This window comes from Bos indicus x Bos taurus, chromosome 3 (genome assembly GCF_003369695.1).
Source record: "Bos indicus x Bos taurus breed Angus x Brahman F1 hybrid chromosome 3, Bos_hybrid_MaternalHap_v2.0, whole genome shotgun sequence".
NCBI lineage: Eukaryota > Metazoa > Chordata > Mammalia > Artiodactyla > Bovidae > Bos > Bos indicus x Bos taurus.
This window is the reverse complement of record NC_040078.1, coordinates 120,385,297-120,406,822: the sequence shown is the minus strand read 5'-3', so window position 1 is coordinate 120,406,822 and position 21,526 is coordinate 120,385,297. Positions and strand designations below refer to the sequence as shown.

Genomic DNA, 21,526 nt, shown 5'->3' with positions numbered 1-21,526 from the left:
CAGCCAGCTGGGTGCTGCCGCAGGGAGGGATTAGAGCAGGGGCACCCGTGCTCAGCCGCACCTCGACAGCTGCGCTGTGGTCGGCCCTGGACACGCTGCTCTGGCGGCACCAGCACACGTGCGCGGCGGTGCTGGCGCGGTGCCGGCCAGTTCCCGCCACGGAGCCCTGGGCCCCGCCAGCCTCGTCCTCGGACTCTGGCTCCAGGGAGGCCTCGTTGGGGGACCCTGGGGAGAGGCCAGCCCTGGCTGAGGACACGGGAACCCTTGCCATGCGCTGCCCTGCCAGGGCGCCCACGCCCGCCACCCCCCAAACGTGCCCCATGGAAGGAGGGCGTGCGGGCGTAGTGGGTGGGCTGGCCAGGCGACCCCCAGCCCCACCCCCAGAAAGCCTCCTCGGTGTCCAGGGGTTCGGCTAGCACTCACCGCGGGGCAGGGGGCACAGCACGCGGGCCGGGGGCACCAGGGCGCTGCCAGTCTTGGCTGCGTCGATGGCCGCGTTCAGGTCGTGCAGCCACTTGGCCTTCTCCAGCCGGGTGCTGTGGGCAGGTCTCAGGCTCAGCCGCTGGGCAGGGCCCCCTCCCGTGGTGGGGCAGGGAGTCGGGGTGCCTGCCCCACCCAGGCATCCTGTGCTGCGGGCCCTGAGGGCTGGCAGGGCTGCTGACGGCCCAGCCTGACCCACCGTGCTGGCTGGGGCTGGCCCACATTGTGGTATGTTCCTGAATCACGAGATTTTAAGGCTCTGGTACGGTGGTGCGGAAATGGGTGCCTGGAGCCTGGGTCACAGTTAAGCCGCCAAGGTCTCCTGGTGGGAGGCGAGTGCCCCGTCTTCTGACGCCAGCCAGGACCCCACAGGGTGCGGAAGGACCCAGGCCCTCCTCTGGGAGGCGTGGGGCTGGGCACAGCTCAGTGCCGATCCCCATGGAGGGCCCGCACAGGCCATCGGGAGCCTGGGTCTCCTTCCTGGGGATGTGACCTGGGGCAGGGAAACGTCCACTGGTCCTGCGCTGTGGCCCAGGTGGCCTCTTGCTGCCCAGCCTGCGGTGCCAGGCAGTCCTGGGGATGGTCTCAGCAGCCACACGCTCCCACTGAGGGTGAAGCTGCTCCCCTAAAGCAGTGTTCACCGGGCCGTGTGTCCTGGTGACTGTGACATGCAGGGCACAGGGACCCACAAGCAGACGGGAAGGACGGCCCTCACCTGGCTGCCACCACGATGGTCTTCTGAGCCGCGTAGATGGTGAAACAGTGCGGCACAGACCACTCACTCTCCTGATCCTCCACCTGTGGGCGGAGAGGGGGGTCTGGACCAGGAGCGGGGCTGGCGGGACCCGAGCTTGCAGCTGGACACGGGTGTGCACCAGGCCCCCGCTGACTCTACCAGAGGCTACAGGGGGCACCGGGATGCCCACGGTGGGGCCCTGCCACCCAGGTGGACGACCTGAGGGCCACAGGCACCCGACTACTCACCGGTGGGTCCAGCACTATCAGCTGAAAATCAAGCACAGGAAGAGACGGTGAGCGTTTTGTTGAAAAGAGAGTCGGACAATTCATGATATAAAGTGGTACCAAAACCTAACAAAGACTCAAAGAAAAACCACACAGACTAATCGTGATGATAAGGGATTAAATAACTCCAGAAAAAAGTATTCCCTAATTGGACCTAAAGGCAGAGACAAGACATCATTCTATACCAAGCCAGGTGCTTCCAGAAATGCAGGACGGTTTGACGCAGGAAGCTGACTGAGAATCCACTGTGTCACAGAGACGGGGAAGAGTGGCTGTCCCCAGTGCTGGAGCCTCTGCCCAAGCCCTGCGCGGCTGATGAGACCGCGCGGAGACCAGCAGAGGGCGCTGTGCCGACAGGGAGAGACTCCACCGGCCAGGCCGCCAGCCTTCCCTCCAGTCAGGCGTGAGCGCGGTGTCTGTCCCCAGGACTAGCTGGTTACAGGTGACCGCCCCCCACCCCCACACACACGGGACGCCAACCAGGGTGCCCCACGCGGGATTTGCAGGTCAGAACCTAACACGAGCAGCGGCAGGCAGCAGGACAGCGTTTATCAGGATGGCATCTCCTCTCAGTTAAATATGGTTAATACAGTTCAACAGAAACCTCAGTTGTGTTCCTTGAAGGAATTCATCCAAATGATTCCAAAGTTGGCTTAGAAGAATTAGATGCTTGAGACTAGCAAAGAGCTTTTTAAAAGGACAGATACAAGAAGGCACTTGCCGATGCGGTGACTAACCAGTAATGAGGAGAGTGTAGACAGATGCTAGGACAGAGGGAAATGGAGCAGAACCTCCAGAAAGAACCCAAGTATAAAGACAGCAATGTTTTATATGATCAAGGCAGCCTTGGGGTCAGTGGAAAAATGAAGGACTCAACAAATAATGGGAAAGCTGACTACAAAAAGAAAATGTTACTTCTCAATCTAAAACAACAAATTTTAGGCAGATTAGTTAGAAAAATAAAACACTTCAGTGTACCAGGAAAGAAGCTGGCAACACAATCTTGGTGTGGGAAAGACTCTGAGCCCGTGGCAAGGACAGAAACCGCAGAGGAAAAGATGGACAGACAGCCTGAATGCAAACAGCGACCTTCACTCCTTCAACAAGTAGGGCCTCCGTGCCACGTGCGGTTCCAGGAACAAGACAAACACGATCTCTCTGGATGGAGTTTAAATTCTCTGAGGTAAAACCAAACTGAAGACAGAGTGAAAGGAATGACTGACCTGGCGAGCACCCGAGGCCTGGAAGGGTTTAGAAACGCTCCACACTGTGGAAGGTGGGGCGATGCCCAGGGCTGGGGCAGAGGCACCTGGTAGGAAGGTTACCCAGCCAGCTGCTTCTGCAGCCGCGGAGCATTAACGGTCAAGAGTGGCCCTGGCTCACACAATTTATCTCGAGGATGTAACTAAGGATCTGTAGAAAGACAGAAACGGTGGTGCTGTTTCTCATCCTGAAAATCTAGACATTGCAAGGTGTCCAGTGCAGGGAACTTGTTAAATGAGCTGGGTCCTGGCTCCCTGGTCAGTGCTCAGGACTCCGGAGCCAGTGGTGAAAGCAGAGGCTGTTGAGATGAGCTGCCGAGCAGAGCCAGCACCAGTCACAGCCTGCGGCGCACACTCCCAGGTGACGGCCAGAGGCCCACAGAACTCCCTGCCGGGTAGCCCAGCAAGCAGTGATTTCCACTCAGCAGTTTCAACTTTTTTCTATAATGAAGACGTTTTATACTTTTATATTTCACTTTTATACTTCAGAAGAGGGGCTGTGCTTCTAGGGATGGCGGGTGAGGTCATTGGAACTGACCCCTTCATGCTGAGAATTGGAAAAGCTGAACAAATGTCAGAGGTTCTAGCACTGTCTGGAAGGAGGTGTGTGCCTGGCATGCAGAGGGCAGCAAGAAGGGCCAGATGCCATGAGGGAGAGCATGGTGGAGGACAGAGCACACACCTGGGGACCTGGACCGACACAGGAGCCCACCCACCTCCCACAGCGGATGGGGCCTGGCGGGGCCGCAGCGAGAGGGGCTCGCTGCCCGACAGCACGTTCTCACGGCAGAAGCCTGAACTTGGCTGCCCACGTTTGCTGGTCCCAGGGTGGATTCCAGGTTGGAGGGAGGTTCACACGGTAGGGAGTCAGTGTCTGCGGGGGTTTCTCACCACAAAAACCAGTGATCGCGGAGAGGACAGACTGCGTCATGCCAGGACGAGGCACCTTGCTCGTCAGACAGCGTCCACGCCCCATGCTGCCCTGTGACGGCGGGCATGCGGCGTGGACGCAGCACGCGGTGCGGCCCAGGCCCGTGACAGCACTGGGCGTGGGGCCTGTGCCTCGTCACCTGGCCGCGTGCAGGACTCGTGGGCGGCCACTCGGAGCGGCCCCGAGCCCAGTGCTGGCCTCGGCCCCCCCTTTCCACCCATCCAGGTGGTGGCATCTGTGTCACCACCTTAACACTGTGTCTGTGAAATAGCAGGTTATGGCGCCACAAGGAACCAAAATGGTCCGTTTGAGAGAAAAGATTTACGAATAAAATCAAGGAAGTAAAGCATGCGGCATCTTAGGGATGAGGGGTTTAGCTTTCTCCCTTAGACGTGGTGTCAGCCCCATCCCTCCAGCCGCGCTGTGGCCCCAGCGCCCGGCGCAGGCTTTCCATGGGCTTTCCAGCCAAAGGGCAGGACTCCTTGGGATTGGCAGGTGGAGTGCTGGAGGACCAGGCCTGGTCCTGCGGGTGCTGGTGGGCGTGATGGGGGGGTGCAGCCATGGATGCCCCGAGGACAGCAGCCACAGCGGGGTGAGGGGACCGAGAGGAGCGGCTGTGAGCCAGGCCCGCCCAGCGCCGCGCACTCACCAGCATGCCATGCAGCGGGAGGAGGCCCCGGATCCGGAAGTGGCTGCTCCCCCCGGCGTCTCTGCTCGTGTACAGCAGCATGTCTGAGAACTGAGGGGCCAGAGCTTTAGGTGAGCAAGTTCTAAAAACAAGCGTCCATAGTCAGACCAGCTTCACTCTGAGGGCTCGTGTGTGGTTATTCAGTTTGCTGGAGATTTTTTCTAAGAAGGGATTTTTTTTTGTTCCACTCCATTGTCATTTTGACCAGAGGTGACCAGTAGCCACGTGAACAGCAGGCCTCTTGGGCCAGCACCTGCTGTGCCAACGGAGGAGTGGGTTGGTGGTCCTGAGAGGCCCTCCCGCAGGAGAGGGCGAATCCACCGATCAGGCAAGAGAGAGGCGCTAGTCAGCGGGACCCGTTGGCAGGGACTCCCGGAGGCCTCAGGCCCTGCGGCTGTGTGGGTTTCTCTACCTTCCTGCTTTTGCTCAGCCTGCACACAGGTGCCCAGTGCCCAGAACCAGGAGGGGGGCTGGCCCAGGGCGTCCCCGCGTCCCTCATGGCCCCTGATGGCTCGGCCCCGCCCAGACAGTGCCTGCCGACCTACCAGGAAGAACATCCTCTGCTGCAGGCCCTTCCTGGAGAGCTTGTGGAGGCATCCCTCACGGATGAGCTCCTGGAAGACAGGGGGTCCTGAGTGCTGGCCCAGGGCACCTAGCAGATGGCTGCTCACCCTCCATGCTCCCTGAACCCCTCGCGGCCCCGCCGGCCCTTCCATGGTGCCCTCCTGCCCGGGAGCCCGCCTGCCGCTCCAGCCTCCTTCCTTCTGTCTGCTCCCCGGGGTCCCCTGCGTCCTGTCTGCTGCCAGCCAACCCAGTGTCCCATGCCTGAGCCGCCGCAGGTGGCTGTGCTGAGGGCTGGCACTGCTGTGCTTCTGGAAGGTTCTGCCATGGAGATGACCCGAATTCAGCTTTGGGGAAAGCTGGGCGGGGCAGCTAGAGAATGGCAGGGAGGAGCACGGGCCACCTGGTTCCCACCAAAGATCACGGGACTCGTGAACGGTCGCCCTGGGGCCTGACCAGAGGATTCCTCCATGAAGGCACCGTGGCTAGGGCAAGACCTTCCAGTGGTCCCGCAGCCCACTCCCCCAGGACTTGGGCCCCTCACCACCAGGCCAGGCCCACACCTGCCTCGGGGGCACAGGCATCAGACATCCCTGACTGCCTGCACCATGGCTGGAGGGTCGGCCTGGGGACCCTGGACGGTCGCTGTGGACTGTTTCTGGGGGCAGTGTGGGCTATGACCCGAGAACATCCCGAGGACTCCGGCCTCAGCAGCCCTCAGATGCACTGAGCAAGAGTGCAGGAAGGAGCCCTTGACCCAGAAACCCTGGCCCCAGCCAGAGGCCAGCCCCATGGAGGAGGAGGGGCCCCCAGCAGGCCCGCCCTCCTGCCTGCAGAGCAGCCCCGTCGCCCCTGAGGGCCCAGCAGCCTGTGTCCTGGCGCTGGCGGGCGGGCCCGCCGCAGTCCTGCGCCCTGGCACTTTGCGCACCCTGGGGCCTCATCAGCCACATCCAGCCCACAGCCTTGCTTCTCAGATAAGCGATGTGCTGTCCATCGGGGAGGCCAGACACCCCAGTGTGAGGAGAGCAGGTCTCTGTCACAGCAGCAGGGAGCCCGCCTTCGCCCCTGCCCTGCGGGCTGTTCCTGTTCATGTGTCCGTCTAGTCAGTTTCCTGGGGGCATGCAAAGAAGCCCCAGGAACAAGAGCCCCAGCCCTGTGAGCAGCCCGGGGGAGCCGGGTGGCCTGTGTGTGTGTGTGTGGGAGGGAACAGCGTCCTGGCTGCAGTCACAGCCCGGCTCCAGGAGAGCAGGACCTTCCCTTTCAGCCTCGGTCCTTAGGTTCACGGTCCCACATTCTCAGGACCTTCTACCGAGGCTAACAGAAAACAGGACTTATACACCCATGCTCTCACGTGTGTGTGGAGGCAGAAAACACCCCCATGCAACCCTTGAACACTACTGTGAAGGTGAAAATCATGTCCGACTCTTTGCAACCCCATGGATTATACAGTCCATGGAATTCTCCAGGCCAGAATACTGAAGTGGTAACTGTCCCATTCTCCAGGGGATAGTCCCAACCCAGGAGTCAAACCTAGGTCTCCCACGTTGCAGGCAGATTCTTTACCAGCTGAGGCATGAGGGAAGCCCAAGAATACTGGAGTGGGCAGCCTATCCCTTCTCCAGCGGATCTTCCTGACCCAGGGATCGAACTGGGATCTCCTGCATTGCAGGCAAGTTCTTTCCAAAGCAAAAACTATTAATGACAAAAAGTAAGCAGCCCAGTAGACATAGAGACCCACAGAATTAAACAGAAAGTTCAAAAATAAAGTCACTCCACGGCCCATTGATTTTTGACTAAGGTGTGGAGAGCGCTGGGACACCTGCACTCCCGCCTGGGAGGGGTGAAGGGGGACCCCTATCTCACACCACATACACAAGTGAGCTCAAAATGGGTCACGTCTACATGCAAGAGCTAGAACATAGGCAACTGTTAGGAAAAACAGGTAAATCTTCATACCTTGGATTAGGCAATAGTTTCTTAGCTATGACACCTAAAGCACAAGCAACCAAAGAAAAAACAGAGAAATTAGATATCAGCTAAATAAAAAACTTCCATGTTGTAAGTGATGCCATCAAGAAAGTGAAAAGATAACCCACAAAATGGGAGAACATATTTGGCAAGTCATATTCTGGTAAAGATCTGTCATTCAGAGATGAGAGGGAACCTCACAACAGTAAAGAGACAACCCAATTAAACGGTGGGCGAAGGACCTGGACAGGCACTTCTCCGAAGGAGGCACAGAAATGGCGAGTGAACACGAGGAAAGATGCTTGTGTTAGCCATCAGGGGAATGCAGATCGAACCACGGGGAGATGCCACTGCGTACCGTCAGAACCATACGGCTAACTCAGAAAGACAAGATACGGAGGAATCAGAACCTTCACGTGCTCCTGGTGGGGGTGTAAAATGCTGCAGCCTCTGGGGACAACTTCGGCAATTTCTCAAAATGTTAAACACAGAGTGTTCATGACCACGTGACTTGGCAGTTACACTCCTAGGTATACACATGTGTGCCCAGGAGAACTGAAAACATACGTTCACACAGGACTTGCACATGGTGTTCACAGAACCACAACGGCCAAAAAGTGGAAACAACCGAGGTGTCCATTAGCAGATGACAGAGAAACAAGCCGCGCCACCTCCAGAGACGGAGCACTGCTCCTCAGCCACAAGAAGAATGAGGCCACCACCCCCAACACGAATGAGCCTGAAGACACTGTGCTGAGAGAGAAGTGAGACGAAAGGCCACACACTGTGAGGCTCCTGAGGGGGGAGATCCAGAGACAGGAAGCCGGTTAGCTGCCGGACCAGGGATGGGGTTTCTTTCGGGGAATGAAAATGTCCTGGAATTTGTGGCGATGTGGCACAACCTCATGAATACACAAAAAACTAGGGAATCATACACTCTGAATTATGTCTCAGTCAAAAACAGTGAAGTAACCAGCTCAAAAAACATTCTTAAACGAAGCCACTCACCCTGCCGGGAGCAACGAGACTCTCTATGCCCACCAAGTCCCGCTGCAGCTCCGTCAGCTTCTGCAGGTTCTCCAGCTGGACCAGGCTGTGCTGGAGCATGGAGGTCACTTCCGTGATGGCCTGGAGGGCATCTGCGTGGAGAGGTCCCTCAGTACAAGCAGGGGCAAGTGGGCTGGGGTGGCGGGGACAAAACCCTCCCCCGACCAGCTTGTGACATTTTAAAGGTGGTTTTAATTCCAGGAACACTGCGCTCAAACTCCTCACAGGACTGCCAGGGAGAGCAAGTGTGGGTCCTGAAACCTGGACTCATGCAGCCCAAACTGCTCCGGGCCAACACCCAGGCTCGGTGAAGAGACAGGACAGTCTTTGGAAATAGCTCTTTAATGCTGTGGGTCCTCATCTGACATGGGCTCTTCTTTCACGGTTCCCTTAAGATGCTTAGAGCCATAGGAAAACTGTGTCCTCTCCTTTTTAGCAAAAACACAACACTTGCTCTCAGGAAGGAGAGGAAGGGCACTGTCCGCACCCTAGGGTCCGTTTTGTGCCTTGTACATCAGAAAGCATCTGTTCTGTCCTCAGGACGTGGGAGACCCGAGGAAGGACGGGCTGCCGAGCTCTCTCCAGCATGTCTGGTGACAGTGGTGACTTGACCTGAGAGGCAGGGATTTCCTGCTCTAAGTTTACCCTGCAACTGCGAGTCCTATTTGGAGGTCACAAGCATCAGGGTTTATTCTTTGGTCCTTTTAACAAGTGAGAAACGGCAGAGTCAACGGAGTCAGATGCTTCGGTCAGGAGCATGTTCCCCGAGCTTGTGGTTTAAAAGCAGCCGCCCTGCCCTCCCCTGCCCCGGCAGGCTCGAGGAGGGCCCCGCCGGCGAGGGCCGGGGCGTCAGGCGGCACTCACCGCGGAGGTCGGCGTGGTCCTGGCCGTGCGGGTCGGGGTGCCCGGGCACCGGGGCGCACAGGCGGCGCAGCAGCAGGCGGTAGTGGCGCAGGCGCTGCAGCGGCTTCAGCAGGAAGGCGTTGAGCGGCAGGTAGCAGACCTTCTGCAGCTCGAAGTCGCGGCGCAGCGCCTCCAGCCTCCGCAGGCGCCGGCTGGCCGCCTCCAGCTCCGTCAGGACCTCGTGCAGCCGCTGGAAGTGGCCGGTGAGCGCCTGCGGGCGGGATGGGCTGAGCGGCAGCGCGCGCCCCGGCTCCACCCGGTCAGCCCCTCGGAGCCGCGTCCCCGTGGGGGTTGCCCCTGAACCGGCGTCTCAGGGGACCGCACAGGCGGCCGCCGGGCCAGGTAAGCGCCACCAAACGGTGCGCGCGCGTGTGGGCCTAAGCTCACGCCGCCTCCGGACGCGCTCACAGCCCGCCCTGAGAACCGAACCGAAACCCGGGAGGCGCGTCCGGGGGAGACGCGCTCACCTTAAGCCTAAAAGGGGCGCCTGGGCCACTGCGGGGCGGGGCCTCAGGGGGCGGGGCGGAACCCGGCGAGCCCGGAGGAGCCTCTGGGCGGGGCGGAGCCTCAGGGCGGGGCGGAGCCTCGGGGCGGGGCGGAGCCTCAGGGGCGGGGCGGAGCCTCAGGGGGCGGGGCGGAACCCGGCGAGCCCGGAGGAGCCTCTGGGCCGGGCGGAGCCTCAGGGCGGGGCGGAGCCTCAGGGCGGGGCGGAGCCTCAGGGGCGGGGCAGGAAGCCTGGAGGAGGGGCACTTAGCGAGTCCCGCGAGAACCAGACTCCCAGCGCCCGGAGCGCGGGCGGCGCGGCCGGAGGTAAAGCTGGTGCCTCGGGCTCCCTGCATAGGGGCGCGAGCGCAGCAGAAGCAGCTGCACCGGCCCCACGGCTCTGAGGGGCGCGGCTGAGGAACCCTGGCCGGGCAGGAGGCAGCCCTGTGGGGCGCTGTTGATCCTGAGGGGCCTGTGTCCTGAAGAGAATGCCTTTGGGGTGGAGGAGGCAGCTCCGAGAGGACCTGGCCTGAAGGGAGCTCTGTTCTGTGGGGGCACTGACCTGAGGAAAGCCCATTCTGGTGGAAATAGCGCTCCTCCGGAGAGGAACACGGCTCAGAGGGCTCGTGTCCTGACCGAGAGGAACGCGGCTCAGAGGGGCTCCTGTCCTGACCGAGAGGAACGCAGCTCAGAAGGGCTCCTGTCCTGACCTGAGGGGAAGTCTGTCCTGCCTTTTGTCGTTCTAAGGAGAACACTGTCCTGAGGAGGAAGCTGGTGTCCTCGCCACCAGCTGCTAGGCCCAGAGCTTCTCACAAGCCCATGCTACCTTTAACTGAAGCATGTTCCTGAGCAGGATGTCCCCGATGCGCTGGTGACTGCCTGTGGCCTGGGTGCTAGAAGATTCCTCCCTGGAGCAGAGGGACAAATGAGGTCAAAACCTTGGACCGCTTGTGAGAAATGCTCCTCTCGCTGCTAGTGTGATGGTGAGTCCCCGGCTCGGAACAGCACCCAGAGGCTATGAGGGGGAGGCCATGCTTAACAGAGACTGTTGTCATATCTCGATCATATTTGAAATGGTAGTGACCAGGCAAAAAAGGATCATCTCCTGAGACTGGAGATCTCTTCAAGAAAATGAGAAATACCAAGGGAACATTTCATGCAAAGATGGGCACAATAAAGGACAGAAATGGTATGGACCTAACAGAAGCAGAAGCTATTAAGAAGAGGTGGCAAGAATACACAGAACTATGCAAAAAAGGTCTTCATGACCCAGATAACCACAATGGTGTGATTACTCACTTAGACCCAGACATCCTAGAGTGTGAAGTGAAGTGAGCCTTAGGAAGCGTCACTACAAACAAAGCTAGTGTAGGTGATGGAATTCCAGCTGAGCTATTTCAAGTCCTAAAAAATGATGCTGTGAAAGCATTGCACTCAACATGCCAGCAAATTTGGAAAACTCAGCAGTGGCCACAGGACAGGAAAAGCTCAGTTTTCATTCCAATCCCTAAGAAGGGGAATGCCAAAAAATGTTCAAACTACTACACAATTGTGCTCATTTTACATCCTAGCAAAGTAATGCTCAAAATCCTTCAAGCTAGGCTTCAATAGTACATGAACTGAGAACTTCCAGATACACAAGCTAGATTTAGAAAAGGCAGAGGAACCAGAGATCAAATTGCCAACATCCATTGAATCATAGGGCTTCCCAAGTTGTGCAGTGGTAAAGAATCTGCCTGCCAATGCAGGAGACACAGAGCTGTGGGTCAGGAAGATCCCCTGGAGAAGGAAATGGTAACCCACTCCAGTATTCTTGTCTGGAAAATTCCATGGCCAGAGGAGCCTGGTGGCCTACAGTCCACAGGGTCGCAAAGAGTCAGACATGACTGAGTATGCACCAAAGCATATAGTATACTATAAAATGTATAGTTGGATCATAGAAAAAGCAAGACAATTCCAGAAAAACAACTGCTTCACTGACTGTGCTAAAGCCTTTGACTGTGTGGATCACAACAACTGTGGAAAATTCTTAAAGAGATGTGAATACCAGAGACCTTACCTGCTTCCTGTATGCAGGTCAAGAAGCAGCATTTAGAACTGGACTTAAAACTATAGACTGGTTCAGAATTGGGAAAGGAGTATGTCAAGGCTGTGTTGTATATTGTCACCCTGCTTATTTAACTTCTATGTAGAGTACATTATGTGAAATGCTGGGCTAGATGAAACACAAGCTTCAATCAAGATTGCTAGGAGACATATCAATAACCTCAGATATGCAGGTGACACCACCCTAATAGCAGAAAGTGAAGAGGAACTAAAGAGCCTCTTAATGAGGGTAAAAGAGGGGAGTGAAAAAGCTTGCTTAAAACTCAACATTAAAAAACTAAGATCATGGCTTCTGGTCCCATCACTTCATGGCAAAGAGATGGAGGAAAAATGGAAACACTGACAGACTATTTTCTTGGGCTCCAAAATCACTGTGGATGGTGGACTGCCACCATGAAATTAAAAGACGCTTTCTCCTTGAAAAAAAGCTATAATAAACCTAGACAGCATATTAAAAAGCTGAGACATCACGTTGTCAACAAGGTCTGTATCAGTTTAGTCGCTGGGTCGTGTCTGATTCTGCAACCCCATGGACTGTAGCATGCCAGGCCTCCCTGTCCATTACCAACTCCCAGAGCTTGCTCAAACATGTCTGTCGAGTTGGTGATGCCATCCAGCAACTCATCCTCTGTCTTCCCCTTTTCCTCCCAGCTTCAATCATTCTCAGCATCAGGGTCTTTTCCAATGAGTCAGTTCTTTGCATCAGGTGGCCAAAGTATTGGAGCTTCAGCTTCAGCATCAGTCCCTCCAATGAACATTCAGGACTGATTTCCTTTAGGACGAACTGGTTGGATCTCCTTGCAGTCCAAGGGACTCTCAAGAGTCTTCAACTCCACAGTTCAAAAGCATCAGTTCTTTGGTGCTCAACTTTCTTTATGGTCCAACTCTCACATCCATACATGACTACTGGAAAAATCATAGCTTTGACTAGATAAAACTTTGCCAGCAAAGTAATGTCTCTGCTTTTTAATATGCTGTCTAGGTTGGTCATAGCTTTTTTTCCAAGGAGCAAGCATCTTTTAATTTCATGGCTTCAGTCACCATCTGTAGTGATTTTGGAACCTAAGAAAATAAAAATTTCTATTGTTTCCCCATCTATTTGCCATGAAGTGATGAGACCGGATGCCATGATCTTCATTTTTTGAATGTTGAGTTTTAAGCCAGGTTTTTCACTCTCCTCTTTTACTTTGAAGAGGCTCTTTAGTTCCTTTTCATTTTCTGCCACTCGGGTGGTGTTACCTGCATATCTGAGGTTATTGATATTTCTCCCAGCAATCTTGATTGAAGCTTGTGCTTCATCCAGCCCAGCATTTCACATGATGTACTCTGGATAAAAGTTAAATAAGCAGGGTGACAATATACAACACAGCCTTGAGTACTCCTTTCCCAATTTGGAGCTAGTCCATTGATGCATGTCCAGGTTCTAGCTGTTGCTTCCTGACGTGCATACAGATTTCTCAGGAGGCAGGTAAGGCGGTCTGGTATTCACATCTCTTTAAGAATTTTCCACAGTTTGTTGTGATCCACACAGCTAAAGACTTTAGCATAGTCAATGAAGCAGAAGTAGATGTTTCCCTGGAATTCTCTTGCTTTTCCTGTGATCCAATCAATGTTGGCAATTTGATCTCTGGTGCCTCTGCTTTTTCTAAATCCACCATGTACATCTGGAAGTTCTCCGTTCACATATTGTTGAAGCCTGGCTTGGAGAATTTTGAACATTACTTTGCTAGCATGTGAGATGAGTGCAATTGTGCAGTAGTTTGAACATTCTTTGGCATGCCTTTCTTTAGGATTGGAATGAAAACTGACCTCTTCCAGTCCTGTGGCCACTGCTGAGTTTTCCAAATTTGCTGGCATGTTGAGTGCAACACTTTAACAGCATCATCTTTTAGGATTTGAAATAGCTCAGGTGGAATTCCATCACCTCCATTAGCTTTGTTTGTAGTGATGCTTCAAGGCCCCTTTGATTTTACACTATAGGATGTCTGGCTCTAGGTGAGTGATCACACCATCGTGGTTATCTGGGTCATGAAGATCTGTTTTGTATAGTTCTTCTGTGTATTCTTGCTACCTCTTCTTAATATCTTCTGCTTCTGTTAGGTCCATACCATATCTGTCCTTTATTGTGCCCATCTTTGCATGAAATGTTCCCTTGGTATCTCTAAGTTTTTGAGACCTCTAGTCTTTCCCATTCAACTGTTTTCCTCTATTTCTTTGCATTGATCACTGAGGAAGGCTTTCTCATCTCTCCTTGCTATTCTTTGGAACTCTGCATTCAGATGGATATATCTTTCCTTTTCTCCTTTGCCTTTTACTTCTCTTCTTTTCTCAGCTATTTATAAGGCCTCCTCAGACTGCCATCTTGCCTTTTTGCATTTCTTTTTCTTGGGGATGGTCTTGATCACTGCCTCCTGTACAATGTCATGAACCTCTGTCCATAGTTCTTCAGGCACTCTATCAGATCTAATCCCTTGAATCTATTTGTCACTTCCATTGTATAATCGTAAGGGATTTAATTTAGGTCACATCTGAATGGTCAAGTGGTTTTCCCTCCTTTCTTCAATTTAAGTCTGAATTTTGCAATAAGGAGTTCATGATCTGAGCCACAGTCAGCTCCCGGTCTTGTTTTTGCTGACCATATAGAGCTTCTTCATCTTTGGCTGCAAAGAATGTAATCGATGTGATTTGGTGTTGGCCATGTGCTGATGTCCACGTGTAGCATCGTCTCTTGTTGGAAGAGAGTGTTTGCTATGATCAGTGCATTCTCTGTGCAAAACTCTGTTAGCCTTTGCCCTGCTGCATTTTGTACTCCAAGGCCAAACTTGCCTGTTCCTCCAGGTATCTCTTGACTTCCTACTTTTGCATTCCAGTCCCTTATGATGAAAAGGATATCATTTTGGTCTGTATAGTCGAAGCTATGGTTTTTCCAGTAGTCATGTATGGGTGTGAGAGTTGGACCATAAAGAAGGCTGAGCACTGAAGAACTGATGATTTCAAACTATGGTGCTGGAGAAGTCTCTTGAAGTCCTTTGGACAGCAAGAAGATCAAACCATTCAATTCTGAAGGAAATCAACCCTGAATAGTCACTGGAAAGACTGATGCTGAAGCTGAAGCTCCAATACTTTGACCTCCTGATGTGAATAGCTGACTCACTGGAAGAGATCCTGATGCTGGGAAAGATTAAGGTCATGAGGAGAAGGGGGTGACATATGATGAGATGATTGATAACATCACCGACTCGATGGACTGTGAGTTTGAGCAAACTCTGGGTGACGGTGAAGGACAGTATGCTGCAGTCCATGGGTTGTAAAGAGCTGGACACGACTGAGTGACTGAATAACAAAATTCTCTCTTCTGGAACGGGATAAATGAAGGCAACTTATGTATTTACTAACATCTGTTTCAATGAAATAATGACTCCTGTGAAATACTTCCCGGAGCTGGAAAGCTCCTGAGAGCAGTGATGATGGGAGGTGCCAGGGGAAGGGGGGGGTGTGCAGGGCATTACCAGAGTGCCAGCCTCTGCTCCACCTCACGAAGGAAGCCTCTGTGGAACTCGTAGATGGGGTCAATGTTGGAGAAGAGCAAGGTCATCAGGTCTGCAGGCATGGCGTCCGCCTTGACCACCGCGCTCCGGAACCACTGCCGGAAGAGCTCAGGGTGACCCAGGAACCTCACACCTTAGGACATGCGGCACTGACTGCAGAGCCCCCATGAGGACAGCTCAAATCAGTGCTATAGCCAACCTCTCGGCTGATCACCCCAGTTTTCACAATATAAGAAAACGGTTCTGGATGAAAAGCTTCCAAGGAATATGTTGCCAGGTTTACAAAGATTGGACCCAGTACTGACCTGACTAGAGATGTTTTAAGGCAAATATATTTAACAGAACATATATGGCTCAGCTGGTAAAGAATCCACTTGCAATGCGGAGACCTGGGTTCGATCCCTCGGTTGGGAAGATCCCTTGGAGAAGGGAACAGGCCAGTATCCTGGCCTGGAGAATTCCATGGACTGAATAGTCCATGGGGCCGCAAAGAGTTGGATATGACTGAGCGACTTTCACACTTTGCACACTTCACACACATAGACATGCATACACAGATTTCATGATGGCCAAGAGCAGTTTATCAGGAGGGATTCTGTCTCTGACCTAGATTTAAGAAGTAGTCAGAAAATCAAAGTAACAAAGGATTTAGGTTTCATACCACGGTAATAACTTCTAAATCCTTCAGGTATGTTCGTTCCGTAGCGAGAATCTCCTTTGCTATGAAATATGCCTCGTCCGTGGGCACGCACTGCAAAAGGCGCAGAGAGTGTGAGTGAGCATCTGCGGCCATGTCACCGACGGTCCTAACACACCGTCTCTTCTGCTGACATTAACACTGTTGTGTGATCTTCACATGTAATTCCCGAGTCACTTCTGAGTAAAAATATAAGCCCAGTTTTATCTCCCTCAGATGTTTTTCTCATATTATGTTATTCTTTTTGAGAAAATAATTGCTGCTTAAACAGTGGCATACCCTGAAACTAATTATTCATTTTGTGATGAGATTATTGTTCCGATATCACTGCCAGGACTGCAGCTGATTAACACACAAATATAGGCAAACCTCAGAGAAACTGTGGGTTGGGTTCCAGACCGCCACAACGTGGCAAACGTTACAGCAAAGTGGATCAAATAAATGTGCGGGGACAAGTCCACGGCGACGAACCCTCCCGAGCGGGGAGGGCAGGGCTGCACCCCAGAGCGGCCCAGGCCTCGTGCCCGCCTGGGCCGGGGGCTGTCTCGACCCTGCAGGGCCCCAGGCCGCCCCGAGCAAGCCAAGGTCTGCGTGGCGGCCCCCCTCCACGCTTCCCCGCTGGCGCTCGCCCAGCCCACTCCGTCTCTGCATGCTCACCCTCTGCTCCTCCACCAGGCGGAGGACTTGGGGCTGTCCCTCCTGTGGCAAGCGTGGCCACAGGCACGTGGGGTGTGCCGAGTGCAGAGGCTCCTGCCCTTGAGTGCACAGCCTCCCGGAGGAAACAGGTAGGAAGCAACTCTAGCTACTGAGGAAGTGGCCCGTCTGGGCAGCAGAGTGCACAGGACGGGGAGCAGGTGGGGTGCAGGGTGGGCGGTCCGGGCCAGCTCAGAGGTCAAGGGTGGGGGCAGGTACGAGGTGAGAGCAGTGGTCGTCAGCAGGAAGGCAGGGTCTTTGGGGCCTATCTGAGCACATGATGGTGTGCTGGCCCCAAGGTGAGTCTGGGGGCTGGGGCTGCTCGGGAGGTGAGCCAGGGTGAGGGGGGGCCCACGCATTCTGAAGGTCCGGGCCCAGGCAGGTGGAGGAGGTGAAAGAGGGCGGGAAGGGTGAGAGTCCAAGGCTGCAGGCGATCAGCTTGGGGATGAAGTGTGGTGGGGTCTGAGGTGTGCTGGGAAAGGGAGGCTGGGGGCCGGGGCTTCTCCCTGGGGCCTGAGACCAGCTGCACTGCGGGCAGCGAGTCAGGACAAGAAAGCCTGCAGGGAACTGCCCTGTCTAGGAGGGAGCATTGCTGGGAGGTGGAGGTGCCCAGAAACAACCACGGCAGCATCCCTGCCGAGGTCACAGCCGCACGGCAGGTGTCACCAGTTAGTGACAGGGGCTGCCAGCAGCAGGGCGTCAGCAGTGGCCCGTGGACACCAGCCTGGGTAGCCAGGGCCAGCCCCGGATTTCCAGATCAAAGACCAGCTTCTAGGAAACTCAGCGGGGAGAAAGCAAAACATCGGCTCCTCTGCCAGCCATACGCCAAGGTCAGGGCCCAGGTCAGGGCAGAGGGAGGAGCCGAGCTTTGTTCCCACAGAGCCCGAGGGGAGCCCACCAACAGGCAGAGGAGCACCCGTTAGAAAGGGTGCGCCAGCTCCGTTTCAGGCCGTCCCAGCACTGTGGCGCCTCACCAGTTTCCGCAGTTAGTGGGAGACGCTGGTAGGGAAGGGGTTTCAGGCAGCAAGCTGGCACTGGGCTCCGGAGGAGGACTGGGCAGCTCCCCACCCCCACCCCAACCCGCGAGCTGGGCAGCCAGACGCTGATGCCAGAGCCCAAGGCCGGGCGGGTGGACACCAAGGCTCCCAGACCCTGCGTTCCACCGCGGGGCTAGGAACACGGAGGTGGCCCCAGCCCTGCCAAGGGGTCATCAGGGAAACTGGGGCTCCCTGCCTAAAGCTGGGGGCCCCGAGGCCAGGGTGCCCCTGCTTCAGGCCACGGCCTCGCTTGCGAGTGGCATCTCACCTCGGTCCCCGGCTCTGCCTGCCAACCTCGTGCCTGCCCGACACTTAACCTGCAGGCGGGGAGCTCACCTTCCGCCACAGGCCCAGCCCCGGAACGCCCCTCCAGGACCACCTCAGCCACCAGCCCCTGCTCCCCTGACCCCCGGGCCTCCTTCTAGCCCCTCCACTGTTAAACTGAAGCCAGTGGTTCGGGGAGCAGCAGGCTGAGGTCTCCGGGATCCAGCCCCACACTCAGAACCGACGGATGCCAGGAACCATGAGAGCAGCGGGGAGGCCCATCATGGTGCCGAAGCCCCCGGAGGCGAGGGGAGGGTCTCAAGACTGGGGCACCCCCCCCGCCCCCCTCCACTTCCCAGCAGCAAGGCCCCCGGGGGCGCCCACCTTGCGTTTCGGCTCCTCCCGGTCGTCCATCCCGGCTCCAGCAGCGTCACTGAGGACGGGGCCCAGGAGGGGGTTGGGGCCCTGCACAGCTGGGCCCTGGGGGCTCAGGCCCGGTGGGCTCCTCTGGGTGGAAGGAGAAGGCTGAGGACTCTCCACGGAAAGGCCTGGAAGTGAACGGGTGATGGGGGGCGATGAGGAAGGGTGGACCTGAGGGGCAGCACCGCCACCAGGCCCTTCTGGGGACTGCGGCGGCAGGCACGGCTCAGTGTGACCCCGCTTCCCCAGGGAGCCTCCAGGGCAGCCTGGCCTGGGGCTCGGGGTCCCGGGAGATCGGCCGCCACGGAGCAGGGAGGGGACTGCAGGTGGGCGAGGAGGACAGGTGTTCTGAGGCCGATTCACTGACCCTACACCAGAAAGCTGGGTCACTCGGAGTTACCCGCACGGTTTCTACATCCCTGAATTGTTCATTAATAAGGCCTTTAATCTGGCGTTCTAGAATTATATCACAAAAGCAGTTTCTTTCCCTTCTTCAAGTACTGTTTGCTCTTGATTACACTGAGGCCAAGTTTTCACCTCGTTCTATTTCATCCAACATTTTGTAATACAAAATTATCTTACCTATTTAAAAAAATCCTCAAAGGTTTATTTATAATGTTTTTCTATGAGAAATTAGTAACTATTAAATGCCAAATTTGACAATTACCTTAAAGCAGAATTTCAGAAAAGATATTTGACTGGAGATTAAGAGCAACTTAAGATATCTTAAAAAGTGCAGTGTGCAGGAGGTGGGTGTAGAGAGCTCCCACACCGCAGCCCCACAGCCCCACAGCCCTGCAGCCCCGCAGCCCGGCCCTCCTCCCAGCGGCCCGGTTTCACATTGACAAGCTCAGAGCCCTGGGGAGCCGGAGCCGGGACCTCACCCAGGGCTTCCCGGGACAGGCTCCCCAGGCCGGATGGTAGAGCTGACCTCTGGGCTGCTCACACCACATCGATTCAGACACGGACAAATGTTCACTGACATCGGAAAACCTACCAGACAACGTAGAACAGAAACAGCTAGAACCGGTTTATTAAAATCTGCTTTCATTACACGTTTAAAATCGGCTAAGCCACCTTAAAATAATGTGACTTCCCCACGTCCCCTCCCGCCACACCAAGCCCACGAGGTCATGTCTGCCCAAACACGGCTGCTTCGACCGGAGAAGAGGCTCGCTCCCCAGACGAGCTGTGAGGATCACACGCCAGAGTCCCTTCTGTCCCTCCTTAGTCTGGAGCAGCATGATGAGACACCGTGACCCACTGAAAATTCAGAAAAGAGCATGCAAGCGGAGGCTCGAGAAGGAGGGGGTGCATGAACGCTGACGGCTGATTCACGTCCTCATTCGGCAGAAACCAACAAGACGCCGTGAAGCAGCCGCTCTTCAATCAAAAGGAAAGAAAACGTGTGCAGTCTGCTCACAAGGTGTGTGCTGGTTCCCCAGGCCTGCGTTCCCGGACTGAGGGCCGGCGCTCACGCTCACTGGTCCTGAGAGCAGGTCCACGGGGCGACCCAGCACCCTCCCGCCCCACACAGCCTCCTCCACGAGGTCACCCCCAGGAAGCTCGTAGTGCAGTTTACCAGAAGGTCTCGGAGAAAGGCTTTAAAAGCAGAAGGTGACAGGTGAGGAGCTGGTGGTGGCACTGACGCCTCCTACAGGCAGGCCAGGGTGGGCAGGGGTGGGCTCGGCAGGGGCGCCGACGGGCGGGCAACGCTAGCTCGGGGCGGGCGGCTCGTTTGGAATGCACTGTTTGGCTTCTGGGGGTGGTTAGAGCCACCATCTGGTATTGTCACTGTGGGCACAGCTGCCCTTCTATCTGTGGGCTCCACATCTGAGGGTTCAATCGGCGAGGACTGAATTTATTCAGGGGAAAACGTTCCAGAAAGCCCCGGAAAGCAGCATGTGAATGTACACTGTTACGCCTGTTCAGAGCACTGCCGGCGCAGCGGGGGCCGTGCCCACGGAGAGAGGCTTCCCTGTCTGGGTGTGCCGGGGGCGGGCGCCACGCCGTTTCTCGGAAGGGCCCTTCCTGCGGGGGGCGTGCTCTCTCGGGCCCTGGAGCCAGCCGTGTGACTGCCGGGCGACGGCTGTGCTTGCCATTTTGCAAACACCGCCCACGCGTCCTCTAGTGACCAGACTAACGGGCACCGCAACCTGGCGTTGGGCATTTATTCTCACTCAATCTGTCGGCCACAGTGAGACGCTGCAGTCACACCCACATCTGTTTTGTCAACTCAGATGCCAGGAGATGGGGCGGATGCATCTGTGGGGCGCTGCCCTCAGGCACGTGGCAGGAAGCGTGTAACCACCCACACTCGAAGCTCTGGAGCATGCAGGCCACCGTCCCTGTCGTGGAGTCTCCGTGTGGGGCCGTGGCTCTGCCAGCCACTTCCAGGAGGGCCTGGCATGTGTGAGTACTGCTCTGGACCCGTGTGATGACGTGACAGGCACTGACCGTAGAAAGCCCTGTCCACGCAGATGACCTGCATTAGTACACAGGCTAACAGGCAGGCGGGCGGCTCAAGCATTTTTAAGGCGCCAAATGTCGCGTTTTAGGTTCCACAGAGGATGTGTGGCCCTACCTGGTGTGGTAAAGAACCTCACACGCCTGTTAACACCGACCCATGTGCAAGGTCGTCTGCTGGCCGGGGCAGCGCAACTGGGTGGCAGAGTCCTGCTCCAGGACCAACGCTCACACATGGGGTGCGCTCCTGTCCCCTGCGGCCTCGGGGACCTCCAGGTCCTGCAGACGGGCCGCGTCTGCAAATGGCGTGTTGTGATAGCGTCCAAAAGCAAATGGCTGGAGCGGGCGGACAGCTGCTGTCCACCCAGAGGCCACGGCAGGCTCTGCTCTCCAAGCTGCAGGGCCAAGGCCTGAGTGTCTTCAGAAAAACCACTGAAAATGTAAAACTTTCATGTGAAACAGTCAGCAGGGAGCCGCTCTGGAAGAGTTTTCTCTGTGGGCTCTATTTCCAATTGTTCCTAAGAATCCTCTCGCAGTGTCGACGCCGTCTGGAGAAGCGCAGTCGTCTTCCCCCGCGGCCTTGTCCTGACCGCCTGACAGGGTGACAAAAGAGAGACCTCACGTTTAGACGGGAAGCTCGGCTACTTTCATTTCATACCTTTAAATGCTCTCCTTCAAAACCCAGTAATAAAATTATCTGGAAACCTTGTGCCTAATAGTGGAACAAGAGTCGGCTCCGGTTTGGAAAAGTCAAGGTCGAGTCTGAAGGTTAAGATGCTGCAGGGTCCAAGCCGCAGCAGAGCCTCGGTGGCTAGAAGGGCGACCACTCGTCCCGAAGGGCAGGGGAGCACCCGTCTCCCGACGGTCCAGGGAAACAGCCCTGGGGGCTGGCAGAAGCCAGGCCTGGCTCCACGTCTGGCCCAGGGTTTTCTGAGTCACTTTCATACAA

General features: G+C 55.8%; 1 protein-coding gene across 8 annotated transcripts in view; it reads right to left on the bottom strand.

Moving 5' to 3' along the window:
• Positions 1–21,526, bottom strand: part of FARP2 (FERM, ARH/RhoGEF and pleckstrin domain protein 2) — a 99,184-nt gene that overhangs the window by 1,677 nt on the left and 75,981 nt on the right. For 3 of the 8 annotated variants that reach the window (XM_027538180.1, XM_027538182.1, XM_027538181.1), the window contains exons 14-25: positions 18,076–18,239; positions 15,662–15,751; positions 14,962–15,095; positions 10,173–10,254; positions 8,825–9,074; positions 7,922–8,052; positions 4,930–4,998; positions 4,346–4,435; positions 1,465–1,485; positions 1,196–1,278; positions 424–536; positions 62–225 (exon numbers count right to left, since the gene is read on the bottom strand). In XM_027538180.1, the coding sequence (XP_027393981.1) occupies positions 62–225; positions 424–536; positions 1,196–1,278; positions 1,465–1,485; positions 4,346–4,435; positions 4,930–4,998; positions 7,922–8,052; positions 8,825–9,074; positions 10,173–10,254; positions 14,962–15,095; positions 15,662–15,751; positions 18,076–18,239 (1,391 nt within the window). Of the gene's footprint in view, positions 1–61; positions 226–423; positions 537–1,195; positions 1,279–1,464; positions 1,486–4,345; positions 4,436–4,929; positions 4,999–6,911; positions 6,936–7,921; positions 8,053–8,824; positions 9,075–10,172; positions 10,255–14,961; positions 15,096–15,661; positions 15,752–18,075; positions 18,240–21,526 lie in introns of those variants that run through there. The other 5 variants (XR_003510477.1, XM_027538183.1, XM_027538184.1 and 2 more) reach the window with 5 other exon arrangements.